The sequence below is a fragment of the Xiphophorus hellerii genome, chromosome 19 (genome assembly GCF_003331165.1).
Source record: "Xiphophorus hellerii strain 12219 chromosome 19, Xiphophorus_hellerii-4.1, whole genome shotgun sequence".
Taxonomy (NCBI): domain Eukaryota; kingdom Metazoa; phylum Chordata; class Actinopteri; order Cyprinodontiformes; family Poeciliidae; genus Xiphophorus; species Xiphophorus hellerii.
Genome location: NC_045690.1, coordinates 1,228,972 through 1,244,582, shown reverse-complemented (window position 1 = coordinate 1,244,582; position 15,611 = coordinate 1,228,972). Strand labels below are relative to the sequence as shown.

The following is a 15,611-nucleotide window of genomic DNA, read 5'->3' as shown; positions in this document are numbered from 1 at the left end:
GGTTGGGTTTACCGGAGCAGAACATGGTTAGAAAAACTGCGGCTAGTTTCCCCAGTGACTGGAAATTAAACACAGATATTATTCAGACATTTAACATTTAGCTGTAAAATGTTTGGTTTACTATTGAATTTATTCCTGATCCAATCGGTTTGATTGATTAAAGTTAAGCCTTCAAACATGCTAGTTTTATTTAACTCTAATGGTTTATCCGAGATTCAGAGACTATTATATTTGAAAATGAATAATTTGCTTATATTTATTCCTGGTAGAAATGTGCTATACATGTTAGAACATTTAGAATCAAACTAACAGATTCATTTTTTCCTATGAACAGACTTTACTATAAAGGTGAAGAATAATACAGGAATCAGTAACACATGACTGAAAGACAAACTTCAGCTCCGTTGCTGTTTTTCTTCGCCGCTCTCTGCTTCACGCTGTCACGGTTGCTAGGCAACATGAGTTACGCTGAGGGGGGGGGGGGGGGCGGTACAGTAGGAGGAGGCTACACCTGTTCACTGCTTCTCTCTTCCGGTCTCAGTTTATTCAGGGTCTGCGAAGGACCCGGTCTACGTAGACCGGGTCCTTCCAAGGATGCAGACCTTGAATTGGGACACAGCTAAACTCTGAACCCGTTCTCCAGCTGATCACAGCGTCGCAGCGGCTGAACGCGCCTCTGACTGAAGCTGCTTCACTTCTTAGTTTGACTGAATTAGACGTGAAGTTTGAGTGTCCATCCAGATCCTTCAGACGGTTGAACGAGACGACACGACGAGACATTACAGCAGGCAGAGGACATGTGGACAGGGGACATGTGGACGGGGGACATGATGGACAGCAGGCAGAGGACATGGGGACAGAGGACATGGGGACATGTGGACGGGTGGATATGGGGGACAGCAGGCAGAGGACATGGGGACGGGGGACATGTGATGGGCTGCAGGAGACTCCTCTACCTTTTCTGATGCAGATCAGTTCATGAACTCCACAGTGACGATCTCCACCTGGAGAGACAAGGAGGGAGGATGAGACCAGAACCAGAACCAGGACCAGAACCAGAACCAGTAAACACAAAAGCAGCAGTTTTGTGTAGGAGGAAGCTCAGCATCCTCTTCCTCCTCAGGCTCTCCTGCTCTCTGCAGCCTCAGACTAGCAATCACTTTTACTTTGACTAGACCAGATATATTCCCTCAGACACTGAAGCTGCTGCATCTAAAGCAAACAAGCAGAGCGACTCAGCGGGCCGACCCGACGGCCAGGCTGGATCCGTCCCACGTTTTACAGCAACCCATCAGAGACTCGCCGTGAAAACCAGCAGCGGTAGTAAAGGGTTAAATGTGGCTGAACAGGAAGTAGATGAGGTGGTCATGTGATCAATTGGCTGATTATTGTCTACAGATTGAAGTCAAAGCGCTCAACCTGCTGTCTCTCACTGAACAGTGATGTCACTTCCTGCTTCACAGCCTCGTTCTTTCAAAGCCTGCTGACCTTCGCACCGAAGCTGTGACCTCTGGTTTCAGGCTGACCGTCCTCATGTCCCTCAGTCTGTCTCCCAGTCTGTCCTCAATGCTGCTATGCTGAATGCAGATTATTCCATCTGTCGGATCCTCAGCTCATAGTGGAGCTAATTCGTCGTTTAGCGCACTTAGCTTCCTCTAAATCATTGTTCCAGGTAAATGCTAAAGCCTTAATTTACTCGGCCTTTTTGTAAACTTTCAGGTAAAGTTCAGATAGCGCCTCTATCAAGTAACCATGGAATCCATGAAAACAGTCTGGTTTCCTGTTGAAGCTTTTCACCGTTTCTCTGGACGGAGGAAGAGGAAGAGGAGGAAGAGGAGACAGTTTTTTCCACCTTGCAGTGTTTTGTTGAACCTTTTCAGTCTGAATTTAACTCCACTGGTTCTGACTGGGGGATTTTATTTGGTGGCATCAGAACAACGGAGACTGAATAAAAATGCATGCCACACTTTTCAGATTTCCTCAGTAAAATAACTTTGTTCTGGTTTGTCAAATAAATATGAATGAAAGCAGCATCTGAAGACCCTAAAATCATAAATTATCCCAAATGTTAAGGAGCTTCTCTGTGAAAACTGGCTATAACGTCACTTCCCCTTAAAATCAGAAATCCTTTCTGATTCCCAGTTTAGGTCTAGTTTCCTCCACTGGTCCCAGTTTCCTCTACACTAAATACATGAAACCAGATTACGTGTTGGATTATTTCAGCAGCATCATAAAAATTCTCTGGAGGTTCTATTGGACCGGAACCGAGTTCCTCCTCCACATGAAACTCTGAATATGACCCACATTCCTCCAGAATCGGGCAGGTCAGCACCAGAACCGGGCTGATCAGAACCAGAACCGTGTAGGTCGTAGCCTGCCAGTCAGCGCGGAGGGAAAAGCGGCGCGGGAAACGGCCATCTCCAAGTTTCGGAGCTTCTTGCTCCGCTTCCTGCAGCCAGCTGCTCCTCTCTCCGACTCCGGCAACACCAGCCGGAGGTTCGGGGCTCCGAACCGAGCCGCAGAACCGCCGCTTTAGCGGGTAATAAGCAAGAAAACCGCGTTCAAACAGGAAGGGGGTTTCCGATCAGAGCCACCGGTACAAACATGGAGAATCACTGCTTTCCTCTAACAGGACAGCTGTCCGAACCGAACAGGTGCTGCCGTCCTGATGGGAGACACAGCCCGCCCGGACCAGAACCATAACTGGTAACCCAGACGGAGTTAATTACCGCGGAGAGCAGAGCCGTTATTGGCCTACTTACCATCAATCGCCATGATGTTCTGGCTGGCTCCAACCACAGGGGGCGCTAAGGAGAACTGATTTTAGAATAATGTTTCGAAGCTAAAGGCTGCTTAGCTGCAGCTCTATGTGACACATTTCTATGGGATCCATTAGCAACATTAGCCTTTTATACCAGAAAAATATATTCACTGTTACTCTTTCATTTGTATCACAGTTTCAACCTACATATTTAGTTAGCAAGCTAAATATTTAGTGTGTCTAATGAATAGCTATATGTAGCTCAAAGCTAACTTTTTAGTTTCAAGCTATATTTCTAGGTATTAAACTAAATCTTTAGCTTTCTAACTGATGATGTGAGTGTAGAAAATAAACCTCTATGAGCCAAAAGCGCTGAACTGTTTATTGTCTTTTAATAAATTCATTGATAAACACAGGTAGGATGAAGCTGATTTCCGTTAGCCTAACTTGACCCGTTCCCTGCTCCTCCTCCGGGCTGGTCCCGCGGGACAACATGGAGTCAACATTCTGGTTCTGATGTTCCAGAACCAGAACATTTCAGCCACAGCTTCTCCTGCTGACTTCCTATTTATAGCCGCTGACGGCCTCATCAGAGCGTCTCCTTCCTGTTGTCATAGAAACCGGCCGCATTAGCTCCTCCGTCTGCAGACAGTTCGTTTCCTACCAGACTCTACAGCACCACCATGTGATGAGAAGGTCAACTGCAGGCTGAGATTCTTCACTCATGAAAATCAGCAATAATTAAACTTTATGATCAGCAATGAGACTGGCGGCACAATTTCCCAGAATGCACTGCTTTAGCTCTGCAGCTTCTGCTGGAGGCTGATCAGCTGCTCCATGTTGATGCTGCTGCCGCCGCACACGATCACCAGCAGGGGGCGCAAGGGAGTCGGCAGACGGCCTGAAAAACAAACCAGATTAATGTCACAGGTGAGGTTCTGAAGACATGATGAAGGTTCTGCTCCGGTTCGGTCCTCAGCTTCTTTACAGCCAAACGTTTGTGAGTCAAACAGGAATAATAAAAGACCTTCTATAGATTAATAATATGTGCAAATATACTGTATGTGTTTTCTTTGATAAATGAGTAATAATTCAATCTTAACACAACAACAAAAATGAAACAAATAAAGACGTAAAAATAAAAAACATGAACAAAAAAATTAAAAGTCTAAATTAAAATGTAAACATAAATTAAAAAAATAAACACATCTAATAAAAACGTAATAAAAACTAAAAACACATGAACAATTTAAAAACAAGATATATATGAGATAAAAAATTAAATTCATTAAGATAAATGATAAAATAAACAAAGAACATTTTTGAGGAATAAAATATACACAAAATAAAGAAAACACGTAGAAAAAAATAAATACAGGAACAAAAATTTAAAATAAATATATTAGAAACTATAAAATAAAGAAATAAAATATAAAAAAGAACAAAAACAGAAGCTAGGGGTGCTGTGGTGGCGCAGGCACAAAGCATGACCCACGTTGAGGCCTTAGTCCTTGTAGCGGTGGTCGTAGGTTCGATTCCCGGCCTGGCGACATTTGCGGCATGTCTTCCCCCTCTCTGATTACCCTGTTTCCTGTCACACTACTTTCAAATAAAGGCCACTAGAGCCAACAAAACCTTTAAAAAAAAATTTAAAAAAAGAACAAAAACAGAAGCTAAAAAGGATATTAAAAAAAAACAAATAATAATAATAATAGTAATAATAATGCCTTGGGCCTGCAGTCTGGGGATCAGGCCGCTGTAGACGGCGGCCAGCGCTGCTCCACACGCCATCTCCACCAGAACCCGCTCCTCATCTGGAACACAGAACCAACACACGTCCTTCAGAACCGGAGCCGGAGCCGGATGTGTGTGGCAGGAAGCCACTGACCCAGGAACATCTGGACGGCCCTCAGCGCCTCCTGGTCCGTCACCAGCTCAGAGATGATGGTCGCCTCGCCGCTCAGGCTCAGCTCAAAGGCTCTGCGGCAGACCGTCTTCGCACCCAGACACTTGGCCTCGCTGGGGACGGAGGCAGACAGGAGGGGACACCAGGGGACACAGAGACATGAGTGTGAAGGAGTCGTGTTTCTTAAAGTAACGGTTCTGTTTTTTCTTAAATAATAATTCAGACGGCTGGTTCTGTTGGACCAGGAAAAAACTAAAATCTTTGCAGAGATTTCAGATAAACTTTTAAGCTTCTCTGTACATTGTCATGGCAACCGAGTCGACAACGACGACCAGGCCTGCGCGATCGGCCAATCGGAAGCAGCCAATGGGATCAGAGCTGGACCAACCTGGTGATGTCATCCAGAGTCACCAGCTCCCCCGCCTTGATGGCGGCGTTGAAGCAGTCGGCCCCCACCGTTTCCATGGCGATGATGGGCACGTCCGCCCAGCCGGCGTCCTTCAGGCCGTGGACGACGCCGCACAGCAGGCCCCCGCCTCCCACCGACAGCAGCACGGCGCCGGGCCGGGCCCCGGGGCCCAGGGCGGCCGCCGCCTCCGCCACCACCGAGGCGTGGCCCTCCCTGGAGAAACGGGGGACATGCTGGGTCTGAGCAGGGGTCAGAGGTCAGGGTCCAGGGGGTACCTACCACAGCAGAGGGTGATCAAACGGAGGAACAAAGGTCAGCTGCTCTGTCTCCGCCAGCCTCAGAGCTTCGGCGTTGGCGTCGTCCCAAACCTGACGGTCAGAGACAACAAGCATCCTGGGGTCAGAGGTCAGGGGAACAGCTGGACGGCGCCACCTGACGCACTTCTGGCAGAGACAAACCGGAAGGAATCTAGTCCTCGGTCAGAACCCAGAGGATGTGGCGCAGGACGGCTCTGACCTTCCCGGCGACCTTGACGGCGGCGCCCTGCTCCTGCAGCCTTCGGACCACCAGCGGGGGGGTGGAGGACGGCACCACCACGGTCGCCGACAGCCCCATCTTCCGCGCCACGTAGGCCGCGGCCATCCCGGCGTTCCCACCTGTAGAGACGGCCGTTACCATGACGCCCGTTAGCATGACGAGGCGGGGTCAGAGGTTACCTGAAGAACACACGACTCCCCTGGAGCGGCTGGCGAGCTGCAACAACACACGGAGCGTCAGCAGCAGACAGGCAGAGCAGGTCCAGACAGAGTGACGGCGCCCCCACCTGCTGACAGAGGTGTCCTACGCCGCGGATCTTAAAGGAGCCGGACGGCTGGCAGTTCTCCATCTTCAGGTAGACGGCGGTGCCCGCCATCTTGGACATGCTGACGCTCTCCAGCAGCGGCGTGTTCACATGGAAATGCTCCGGCATGGTGCGCAAGATGAGTCTGAGACGGAAATAATGTTTAGATTCTGAATGAAGATTTCACCTTCATAACCCAGTTAGGGCCTACAGGCTCGTCCAGACCCCAGGGTGTGACCCTGACCCCTCTAGGGGTCACCAAGAGGCCACAGAACTAGAAAGGTTCACCGGTCAACAGGGCCTCGTACGAGCCAGAGCACATTCCCACACTCCCTGCATTATTCATACACTGTGTATCATTGCGCTTTAAGATTTATAACCGGTAGTAGACGTCTGACACATCATTGTGATTTGTACGCAAAAGCTGATTGGCTCCTTTAAGTGAACGGAGAAACAATCATTTAATGATCCTGATGTATAAATCTTTACTCGGTCTAACCCCAGCATATTTATCCACTCTCCTACATAGAACTGTCGGTTCTCGTTCTCTTCGCTCCAATAACTTTATTCTTCTGCATGTTCCACGTTTTGAACTGAAGCAGTGAAACAGGCATTCAGTGTTTTGCCCCACAGCCTGGAATCAGTTGCAGTCTGAACTTAAGATGTCGGAAATGATTTCACTGGACTTATTTTGAGCCGTTCTTAAAGATAGGCAACAAGATTCTACGAAAAGGTGTCATTGTTTTTAAATTGTTTTTATTGTTTTATACTTGTGCATATGTATTAATTGTTTTTATCTTGTAACCAGGTTGCTATGTATTGCAAATTTTTTGCCCAGGTCCCTCTTGAAAATGAGATCTAGATCTGAACGGGGTTTACCTGATTAAATAAAGGAATATCTGGACTGAAAAACATACAATGTGTTTCTGTGCGTAGCATAATTCTCATTTCATAGATGGTCACTGTTTCATGTTAGACCATCATCATGGCTAACATTTTACATAAACTACATTTCTGAATAAAACAATTTTGACCAAAAAGCAGAAATCTCCGATATCTCACTGCGGTAAAGCCAGACGGGACTCGATCACGGTACCGTCATTTACCAGTTCCTTTCAGAGTAAAAGCTCACATCCAGTTTGATCTACTGCAAGTAAATTAACACCAGCTTCACATTTAGACTTTTCATTTATGCAGTTGCAAAAGGAAATTATGTATCTGAAAATAAATTCAAATATATTCTGTGAAAAGAAAATGTAAACCATATATATGAAACCTCAATAAAAATGGTGACGTTAAACGATGCGTTACCAGCGACTTCTCTCGCTTCAGGTTGACATTAAGACACTTCTAGAAGACACCCAGTAAATGGCCTGGAGCTGATGTGTATTTCAAAATAAGAGCCGACCAAAGGAACACGATTTGATTTTTATTTTTCAAAAGTAGACATACACATTGTTGAAAAAGTGACTTCTCTCATTTCTCTGTGACAGAGAAATGAGAGAAGTCACTTCTCTCATTTCTTGTGTTCTAGACATTTGTCTAGAACACAACAAATGTCAAAAGCCCATTAAAAGAGCACGTTTTTATTTTTGCAACCCTCCCTCCAGGTTGGTAAGTCTACACTTCTAATTTTAATAGGCTTCTATTTTGAAATTAAACATCAGATGTGGATGACATTTGCTGGTTGTGTTCTAGCTCCCTCTACGGAGCTAAAACTGTCTCTTAATTCACAAATGCACCCATCACTGAACTACCAATCAAAACTTTTTATATTATATTTCCAGGGGAGAATATTTACAGAAAGAGCGCGAGGCGTAGCATATTTTGGCAAAACATCTTCAGCCTTGTAGGATAAATAAAATAAAAACGTCACTTTGTGTTTCTGAAAAGCAAGACTTAAGTGAATTATTACATTGCTATGATAATTAATCAATTAAGGACTAGGGGTTTATAAGAATTCATAATATACAAAGGCTATTATCTTGAAAAAATTCAACTATATATAAAAAGACGCTAGCCTGACGCTATTAGCATGCAGAAGCGCTAGCATAGCTCGGTAGCACAGCTTACTCACTTAGATCGCTAGCTTGTGATGATAGTTGCACAATTAAATTGATTAAGATTAATAATTATAACTTGGGGATAAATAGCTAAATACATTGGATAGATATTTCACTTACGGCTCCTCTGTCCCAGGCTGAGGTCAAACTGTCGGTGCTTCGTCATCGCTACGGCGCTGTTGGAATGGGTTAATGTGATTGGCTGAAACATAGGTCACACTAACGTGGGGCTTCGTTCATATGATTGGGTGAAACTAGGAAGCTATCCCATTGGTTGCTGATCATCCAATCAGATAGACCATTTATTTTAAAAAAAGACATTTGTTGATTGAGACGCTGAGGGGAATGCAGCGAAACTCACAGGCCGGAAACAGCTTGTAAATCAAGATATATAAGTGTGAATCTCGTGCTGTGCATTTGTGAATTATGAGACAGTTTTAGCTCCATACCTCTCTGTCACCCAGAAGTGAGAGAAGTTGCTGGAAACAGAGGATTCCTTAATGTCCCCAATTTTTTCACATACATCATTTCCTTTTGCAACTGTATAAATACAAAGTCTAAATTTGAAGCCGCTGGAAATCTACTTGCATTAGATCAAACATGAACCGGATGTGCGCTTTTATTTTGAAAACAGCACGTAAATGGGGGCGCCGTAACGAGAAGGACCTCAAGGCTCTGATTGGTTCATTTAGAATAAATTGGCTGAAAAACTATTTGTCTCATTCCAACTCAATGTGCTTTCATATCCCTAAATCTATATTTAATAAACTCGGTGGCTTGGATTTCTTGCTTAAATGTGATTTTGAATTAACCAAGATTAATATTGCACTGTCTAATTTTCACAAACATTTTAGGAAAATGATATTTACCCACAATTTTGCCCCACATGGATCCATAGTGTGGAATTACAGATCAATATTAATAAATAGAAAATCTATGTTTAAAACTGACTGGTATGAAAAAGGTATTTTATTTGTAACTGACTTATTGGATAGTATGGATAGTACTTAATGGTGTTTTGTTAAATTATAGAGATTTTACCAATAAATTTAATCTGAACTGTACTTGTAATGAATATCTAAAAGTATGTAAATCTATTCCTGTAGCTCTGATCCATCTCATCCAAAACACCTTCAGATATTCAAATGTTATTTCATCTTTACCCAAACTGAAAATTGGAGAATATAGTGACTGATAGAATGTGCAATAATGTTCTGCTTGTGACTGCCTTCAAATCTAAATTATTTAATGATTACAATAATAATATCTTGTTGATAACCAATTTGTCTAGAATTGAGAATTTGTTCTCCAAGTATGTAAAATGGCCGATTTCACCAAAGGTTAAAGAGACTCGCTTCAAAATCTCACAATTTTTACCCAGTGGCTGAATTTTTGCACAAAAGATTTAAATTTGATTCAACATGTTGTATCTTTAGTGAATGTCCAGAAGAATCATTAATCAGCTCTTTTTTTCTGTCCTTTTTCTTTTAAACTATGGAGAGACATTAAAAATTGGTTGTCCCTTAAAATTGAAGCCATCCCAGAGATAACCATCACCCACATATTATACTATGTTGATGGCCTTGATAGTCAAATATCTGACATGGTAAATATTGTCTTCTTGCTTGTTAAATATCATAAATCCTGCTGTAAATGCAGAGGTTCTACTCCTTGTTTTGATTTTTTTCTTAACCAATTTAAACTGTATTACACCTCATTGAAACATTTGAAATATGTTTCTGCAAAAACAAGTAACTGCCAGTATGTCTACTTTTCTTTAGTTGCTCTATTGTTATTCATTTGCCTTACTGTTTATGTGCTTGTCTTTAGTCTTAGCTCCTTGTTTAGTTTCTTTTTTCTACCCATGTTGTAATGTTCTTTGTGCCTCAACGAGTCTTTGTATACTGTTTGTTTAATAAATAAAAATTGACCAAGATGGCGGCGCTGAAGAACGCGAGGCTCAGCGTCTCTCCAGAATCTGCTCTTTAGTGGTTTTTTATCTTTTCATGACTGGACTTTTTTTTCAGAATTGCACAGCGTTGCTGCGCTACAGCAGACACGAACTTCTGGACCTTTGGAGCTACAATTTTGACTCTATGATCGCCGATCTCCGACTCATCCCAGAGATCTCCAGAACACCGGAGACTGCTCACTTCTCCCGGCCGGGTGGAAGGGTACTCAGGCCGCGACGAGAACGTAAACAAAGGCGGGGTAAGCGTGGAGGGGTGCGAGCTAGGCTAAAGCTAACACCACATCGGCTCCCTTTACCCAGCATTTTCCTCGCCAATGTCCATTCTCTGGCTAATAAAATGGACGAGTTACGACTATCCATCACGAGTGACAGACGGATTATGGACTCAAATGTCATGTTTTTCACTGAAACATGGCTAAACAACAGCTGCCCGGATAATGCTATCCAGCTAAGTGGACGCCACACACACCGAGCCGTCAGGACAGCAGGTGACTCCGGCAAGACCAGAGACGGAGGTTTGTGCATTTATATTAACAAAGCTTGGTGCACAGACTCTGCTACTACCGAGAGTCACTGCTCACAGAATGTGGAGTTTTTAATGGTCAAATGCAGACCTTATTACCTCCCAAGGGGATTCACCTCGATCATCCTCACTGCCGTGTACAGTGCAGCCAGGGCAGCTGAAGAAGGGAATCAAGAAGGCCAAACACCACTACAAAAGTAAGGTGGAGGATCATTTTTCTAACGCCAACCCCCGACGTATGTGGCAAGGCCTTCAGATTCTCACAGACTACAAGAACCCCAATACCACCCCCGCTTCTACTGATGTCTCCTTCCTCAACGAACTTAACAACTTCTATTCTCGTTTTGAGAGAGGGAATACCACAACTGCAACCAAAGCAGCTACCACCCCAGGCCAACAGCCACTGACTTTCCTCCCCACTGACGTAGGAGCAGCTCTGAGCAGGATTAAATCCCACAAGGCTGCGGGTCCTGATGGCATACCTGGACGTGTCCTCAGAACGTGCTCTGGGGAGCTGGCAGCAGTGCTGACGGACATCTTCAACCTGTCCCTGGCCCGCGCTGTGGTACCGACCTGCTTCAAGTCTACCTCCATCGTCCCAATCCCCAAGAATCCCAGCCCAACCAGACTCAGTGACTACCGCCCTGTAGCCCTTACCCCCATCATTACCAAGTGCTTGGAGCGGCTGGTCCTAGCACACCTCAGATCCTGTCTCCCCCCCACACTGGACCCCCACCAATTAGCATACAGGCAGAACAGGAGCACAGAGGATGCAGTCTCTATAGCACTGCACTCTGTCCTTTCTCACCTGGACAGTAAGAACACTTACGCCAGACTGTTGTTCTTAGATTTTAGTTCAGCATTCAACACTGTCATCCCATCACAACTCATTACCAAACTCACAGACCTCGGCATCAGTCCACTCATGTGTAACTGGTTGCTCGACTTCCTGACCAGTCGACCTCAACATGTCCGGCTGGACAACCACTTCTCATCCACCATCATCATAAACACCGGAGTGCCACAAGGCTGTGTGATGAGTCCCTTCCTCTACTCCCTCTTCACCTACGACTGCAGACCTGTCCATGGCTCTAACGCCATCATCAAGTTCGCAGACGACACCACGGTGATCGGCCTTATCAGAGATAATGACCAGGCCGCTTACAGGGAGGAGGTAGACCGTCTGGCTGAGTGGTGCGACAAAAACAACCTGCAGCTGAACACCGAGAAGACCAAGGAGCTAATCATGGACTTCAGGAGGAACGCTGACCCACATCCACCCATCCACATTAAGGGGACAGTGGTGGAGCGTGTGGACACCTTTAAGTTCCTGGGAGTCCACATCTCCGAGGACCTGACTTGGACGACCAGCTGCTCCAAATTCATTAAGAAGGCGCATCAGTGCCTCTTCTTCATGAGGACCCTGAGGAAGAACCACCTGTTCTCAGAGATCCTCAGGAACTTCTACCGCTGCACCATTGAGAGCATCCTCACCAACTGTATTACAGCTTGGTACGGGAACTGCTCTGTCTCCGACCGGCAGGTGCTGCAGAGGGTGGTGAAAACTGCCCAGTATATCGCCGGGGCACCGCTCCCTGCCATCAAGGACATCTACAGGAAGCGGTGTTTGAAAAGGGCCGGGAAAATCACAAAGGACTCCACTCATCCAGCACACACACTCTTTTCCCTCCTGCCCTCTGGGAGGCGCTACAGAAGCCTACGGACCAGAACCACCAGGCACCGGAACAGCTTCTTTCCCACAGCTGTCACGCTTTTGAACGCCTCCTGACATAAAACATAAACTATAAGGACTGTACTCCCCTATCCTCTCATACAACAATAACACATGGACTATCCTCACACACACACACACACATCACGGACTGTTTTCTTCACACACACATACAACCTGTACATTTTATCTGCCATTATTTATCTATAGTCCATTCCCTAACATTCTTATATAATCTGTATAATCTGTGCATATAGCTCCCATATTTATATTTATACACAATATCTATATCTCTTGCTATAACCCCTTATAGTCCATACATACATAGTCTTGTACATCTGTAAATAAATATTATATCTCGTAGAGCACTTCTGGATAGATGCTAACTACATCTCGTTGCTTGTACTTGTGACAGTGCAATGACAATAAAGTTGAATTCTATTCTATTCTATTCTAAAAAAAAGAAAAGAAAAAAAAGAGAAGGACCTGGCTTCAGCAAACAGGAAGGGCGGGACGGACCGCTGTCAGTCTCTTACCTTATTTGGTAATGGGGCCATTGCACTCCAGAAGTGAAGGGGGCGCTATTACCTCTATTATCCGCGGTTTCTCGTTTTTATTTTCTTTTGAAATCTGTGATATGTTTTTATCTTTAGGAAGGATTTTCACTCTCAGCATGTATTTGAACTTCTCTCAAATTTACTTCAGTGCAGCTCACAGTTCTTAATAAATTTCGCAGCTCTCTATGAACTTCTAAATCTTCTCCTTAGTCACATCTTTTCGGGCCTGCTACTGCCTCTAGTAGTGTGAGGGTGGTAACACAACTAATATAATTACATTACTAAATCAGAATACCACAAAGTCTTTATTGTTTACTATTAATTCTGGCATTACTGGAACCGTAAAAGATAAATTCCCTCACTAAAGAACATACATTTTCATTTCCTTAAGGAAGTAGAGCTAATTAAATGACATAAACAAAACCTGAAAGTGATTCCAGTTTCACTCGATGGCCAACATGTTGAAACTGGCTAATTTTAAATTCCTTGTCATTCCTGGACAGTCTGCTCAGTTTTGCTGAAAATACTGGCTATATTTTTAAGAAATGTTCCTCTATCTTTTAAGACTCAATGATCTCTAGTTAAAGGTTGTTGAGTTAAAATGTTAAAACTTAACATTTTAACTTGACTTTTAACTCATCTCAAGTTTTAACTGTTGAGTGTTTTAACTTTTCATCTTTTCAGCTGGTTTGGTCACATGAGATGCAGACTAACAGAGAAACTTTTAAGAAAACTTTCAATGGCAAGTAAAATAGTAGGTAATAGTTTGAGCTCATGAAGGCCTTATTGTTTTCCTCTGGTAACTTTAAAACATCTATTAGAAGTCATTTATTGACAATGCAATAATTATTCCTAGCCAAACTAAATGATAACATTTACCTGTAGCATGCTAAGTACTTTACTTGATGCCCAAATTGTTGATAATGTGATTCTATGAAAGAGTTTTATTTTATCGTTTTAGAGTCAAAGACAAATTTCCACCTTGGAAGACTAAATAGTTGAACCATATTTTTTCTTATACTGTATAAAAGACTCTACCAACAAAAAGAATAAGATGGCACAGTAAAAATAAAAATGTGAATTATTGCTTGTATCTGTTTAACAATCCTGGTTATTCTTCTGTGGACCTAATTAATTTGTTTGTTATTGACTTTTGCTCAATTAAATTTCTTATGTATATATTGTAAATGGTATTTTTATTATAGTTGATCATGTTGTTTTTCATGTCTTATTTCTTTTTTTCCTCCCTTAATTGATGGAGAAATATAGATATTATTTATAATGTATAAAAGTGTTGTTTGTCACCTAATTAGCTATACATCCTGAAGAAAATGGAAAAATATGGTGTTTTAGAAGACAATTCATCTTTTACGTTGCCAGTAATGGCAAAATTAATAGTAAATAATAAAGACTTTGTGGTATTCTGATTTAGTAATGTAATTATATTAGTTGTGTTACCACCCCACGCCACTAGAGGCAGTATCAGGCCAGAAAAGATGCGACTAAGGAGCAGATTTAGAAGTTCACAGAAAACTACGGAATCTGTTAAAAACTGTGAGCTGCGCTGAAGTAAATAAAAGAGAGAAGTTCAAATTCATGCTGAGAGTGAAAATCCTTCCTAAAGATGGAAACATATCACAGATTTCAAAAGAAAAAAAAACAGGAGACCGCGGATAATATAGGAAATAGCGCCCCCCTCACTTCTGGAGTGCAATGGCCCCATTACCAAATAAGGTAAGAGACTGACAGCGGTCCGTCCCGCCCTTCCTGTTTGCTGCAGCGAGGTCCTTCTCTTCCTGTTTGCTGCAGCGAGGTCCTTCTCCTGCAGGGAGGTGAACTTGGCCGTAACGTGTTGAGCTGTCGCGCAAGTGACTATCGTATGTGGGCCGCAGTGATATCCAAGTACACCTTCTCGTGATATCTCCCCTTCCAAGATGGCGAACACGTTAACGAGTTCGCCATCTTGGAAGGGGCATCCATCTAAGACTTGGACAAAAACAACTCTATCTAAAACTGACCAAGTAAACAGTAAGTTAGAGCACTAAAACTTTTCATCAACACCATAAAATATTCCTTTATATGCACGATTTATACACAGCTAGCAAATAGCTTCCTGTTATGAAACAGTGATACAATAAATGTGAACTTACGTTTGGTAAAGAGTAGCAATAAACGGGCGTTCAATATGTAATAGGATGATTTAGAAAATAAAGCTGTTAACAGAAGGAAACATGACTAAAAAGTTGAATATGGAAACAGCAGCTTGCTAAATACGTAACATGTAGCCGAATTAATATAGCACTTCCGTTGGACTTCCAAATTAAAGAAAATGTCTTTATACAAATATTATTTTACTTGAAAGTATATTTATCCGATGTCTGTCAACTTCTGATAAACACGATTACCACAAATAATAAAAAAGTAAAAATCTAGACATAAGTTTAGATTAAAATCTTACAGATTCGCAGTGGTTTTATTTTGAAGGTTTCATGTGCTACTGGAACCTTCTCGGGATTTAAAGGCTTCAAATGAATAAAAGCGAATATTTCAGCTTTCAGAACCGGAGCAAAGATTTCTACAGAAATGATTTCTGTAGTAATGAGTGAGTTTTAAATGATCCAAACTTACCTGCTGAGGCGCAGCTGACAGGTGAGCCCAGAGCGGATGGCTGAGCTTTTATGACCGTCTAAAGTCCGCAGTTGATTTACATGTTCTTCCTCTCGCACGCACGCACACACATACACATCTCAAATTAAGGAGTGTTTCATACAGAGAAAAATGTGTGTGTGTGTGTGTGTGTGTGTGTGTGTGTGTGTGTGTGTGTGTGTGTGTGTGTGTGTGTGTGTG

The 15,611-nt window shown here is 43.2% G+C and overlaps 2 protein-coding genes across 8 annotated transcripts in view; both read right to left on the bottom strand.

Moving 5' to 3' along the window:
• LOC116708697 (synaptotagmin-14-like) overlaps nucleotides 1-2,994 on the bottom strand; it is a 33,906-nt gene extending 30,912 nt beyond the window's left edge. For all 6 annotated transcript variants that reach the window (XM_032546648.1, XM_032546650.1, XM_032546651.1 and 3 more), the window contains exons 1-2: nucleotides 2,763-2,994; nucleotides 957-1,004 (exon numbers count right to left, since the gene is read on the bottom strand). In XM_032546648.1, the coding sequence (XP_032402539.1) occupies nucleotides 957-1,004; nucleotides 2,763-2,775 (61 nt within the window). In that variant the 5' untranslated portion in view covers nucleotides 2,776-2,994. The remainder of the gene's footprint in view (nucleotides 1-956; nucleotides 1,005-2,762) is intronic.
• Nucleotides 2,995-3,124: 130 nt separating this feature from the next.
• LOC116708700 (serine dehydratase-like) lies at nucleotides 3,125-15,497 on the bottom strand. 2 transcript variants are annotated; one of them, XM_032546656.1, is made up of 9 exons: nucleotides 15,393-15,497; nucleotides 5,900-6,062; nucleotides 5,793-5,829; nucleotides 5,593-5,732; nucleotides 5,356-5,444; nucleotides 5,056-5,289; nucleotides 4,650-4,780; nucleotides 4,489-4,575; nucleotides 3,125-3,662 (listed from the first exon to the last, which is right to left on the bottom strand). In XM_032546656.1, the coding sequence occupies exons 2-9, from the start codon at nucleotides 6,044-6,046 to the stop codon at nucleotides 3,559-3,561; spliced, it is 969 nt and encodes a 322-aa protein (XP_032402547.1). In that variant the 5' UTR covers nucleotides 6,047-6,062; nucleotides 15,393-15,497; the 3' UTR covers nucleotides 3,125-3,558. The 2 variants fall into 2 exon arrangements, with proteins under 2 accessions (XP_032402547.1, XP_032402548.1); XM_032546657.1 differs by lacking the exon at nucleotides 15,393-15,497 and adding an exon at nucleotides 14,915-15,007.
• Nucleotides 15,498-15,611: the final 114 nt, after the last annotated feature.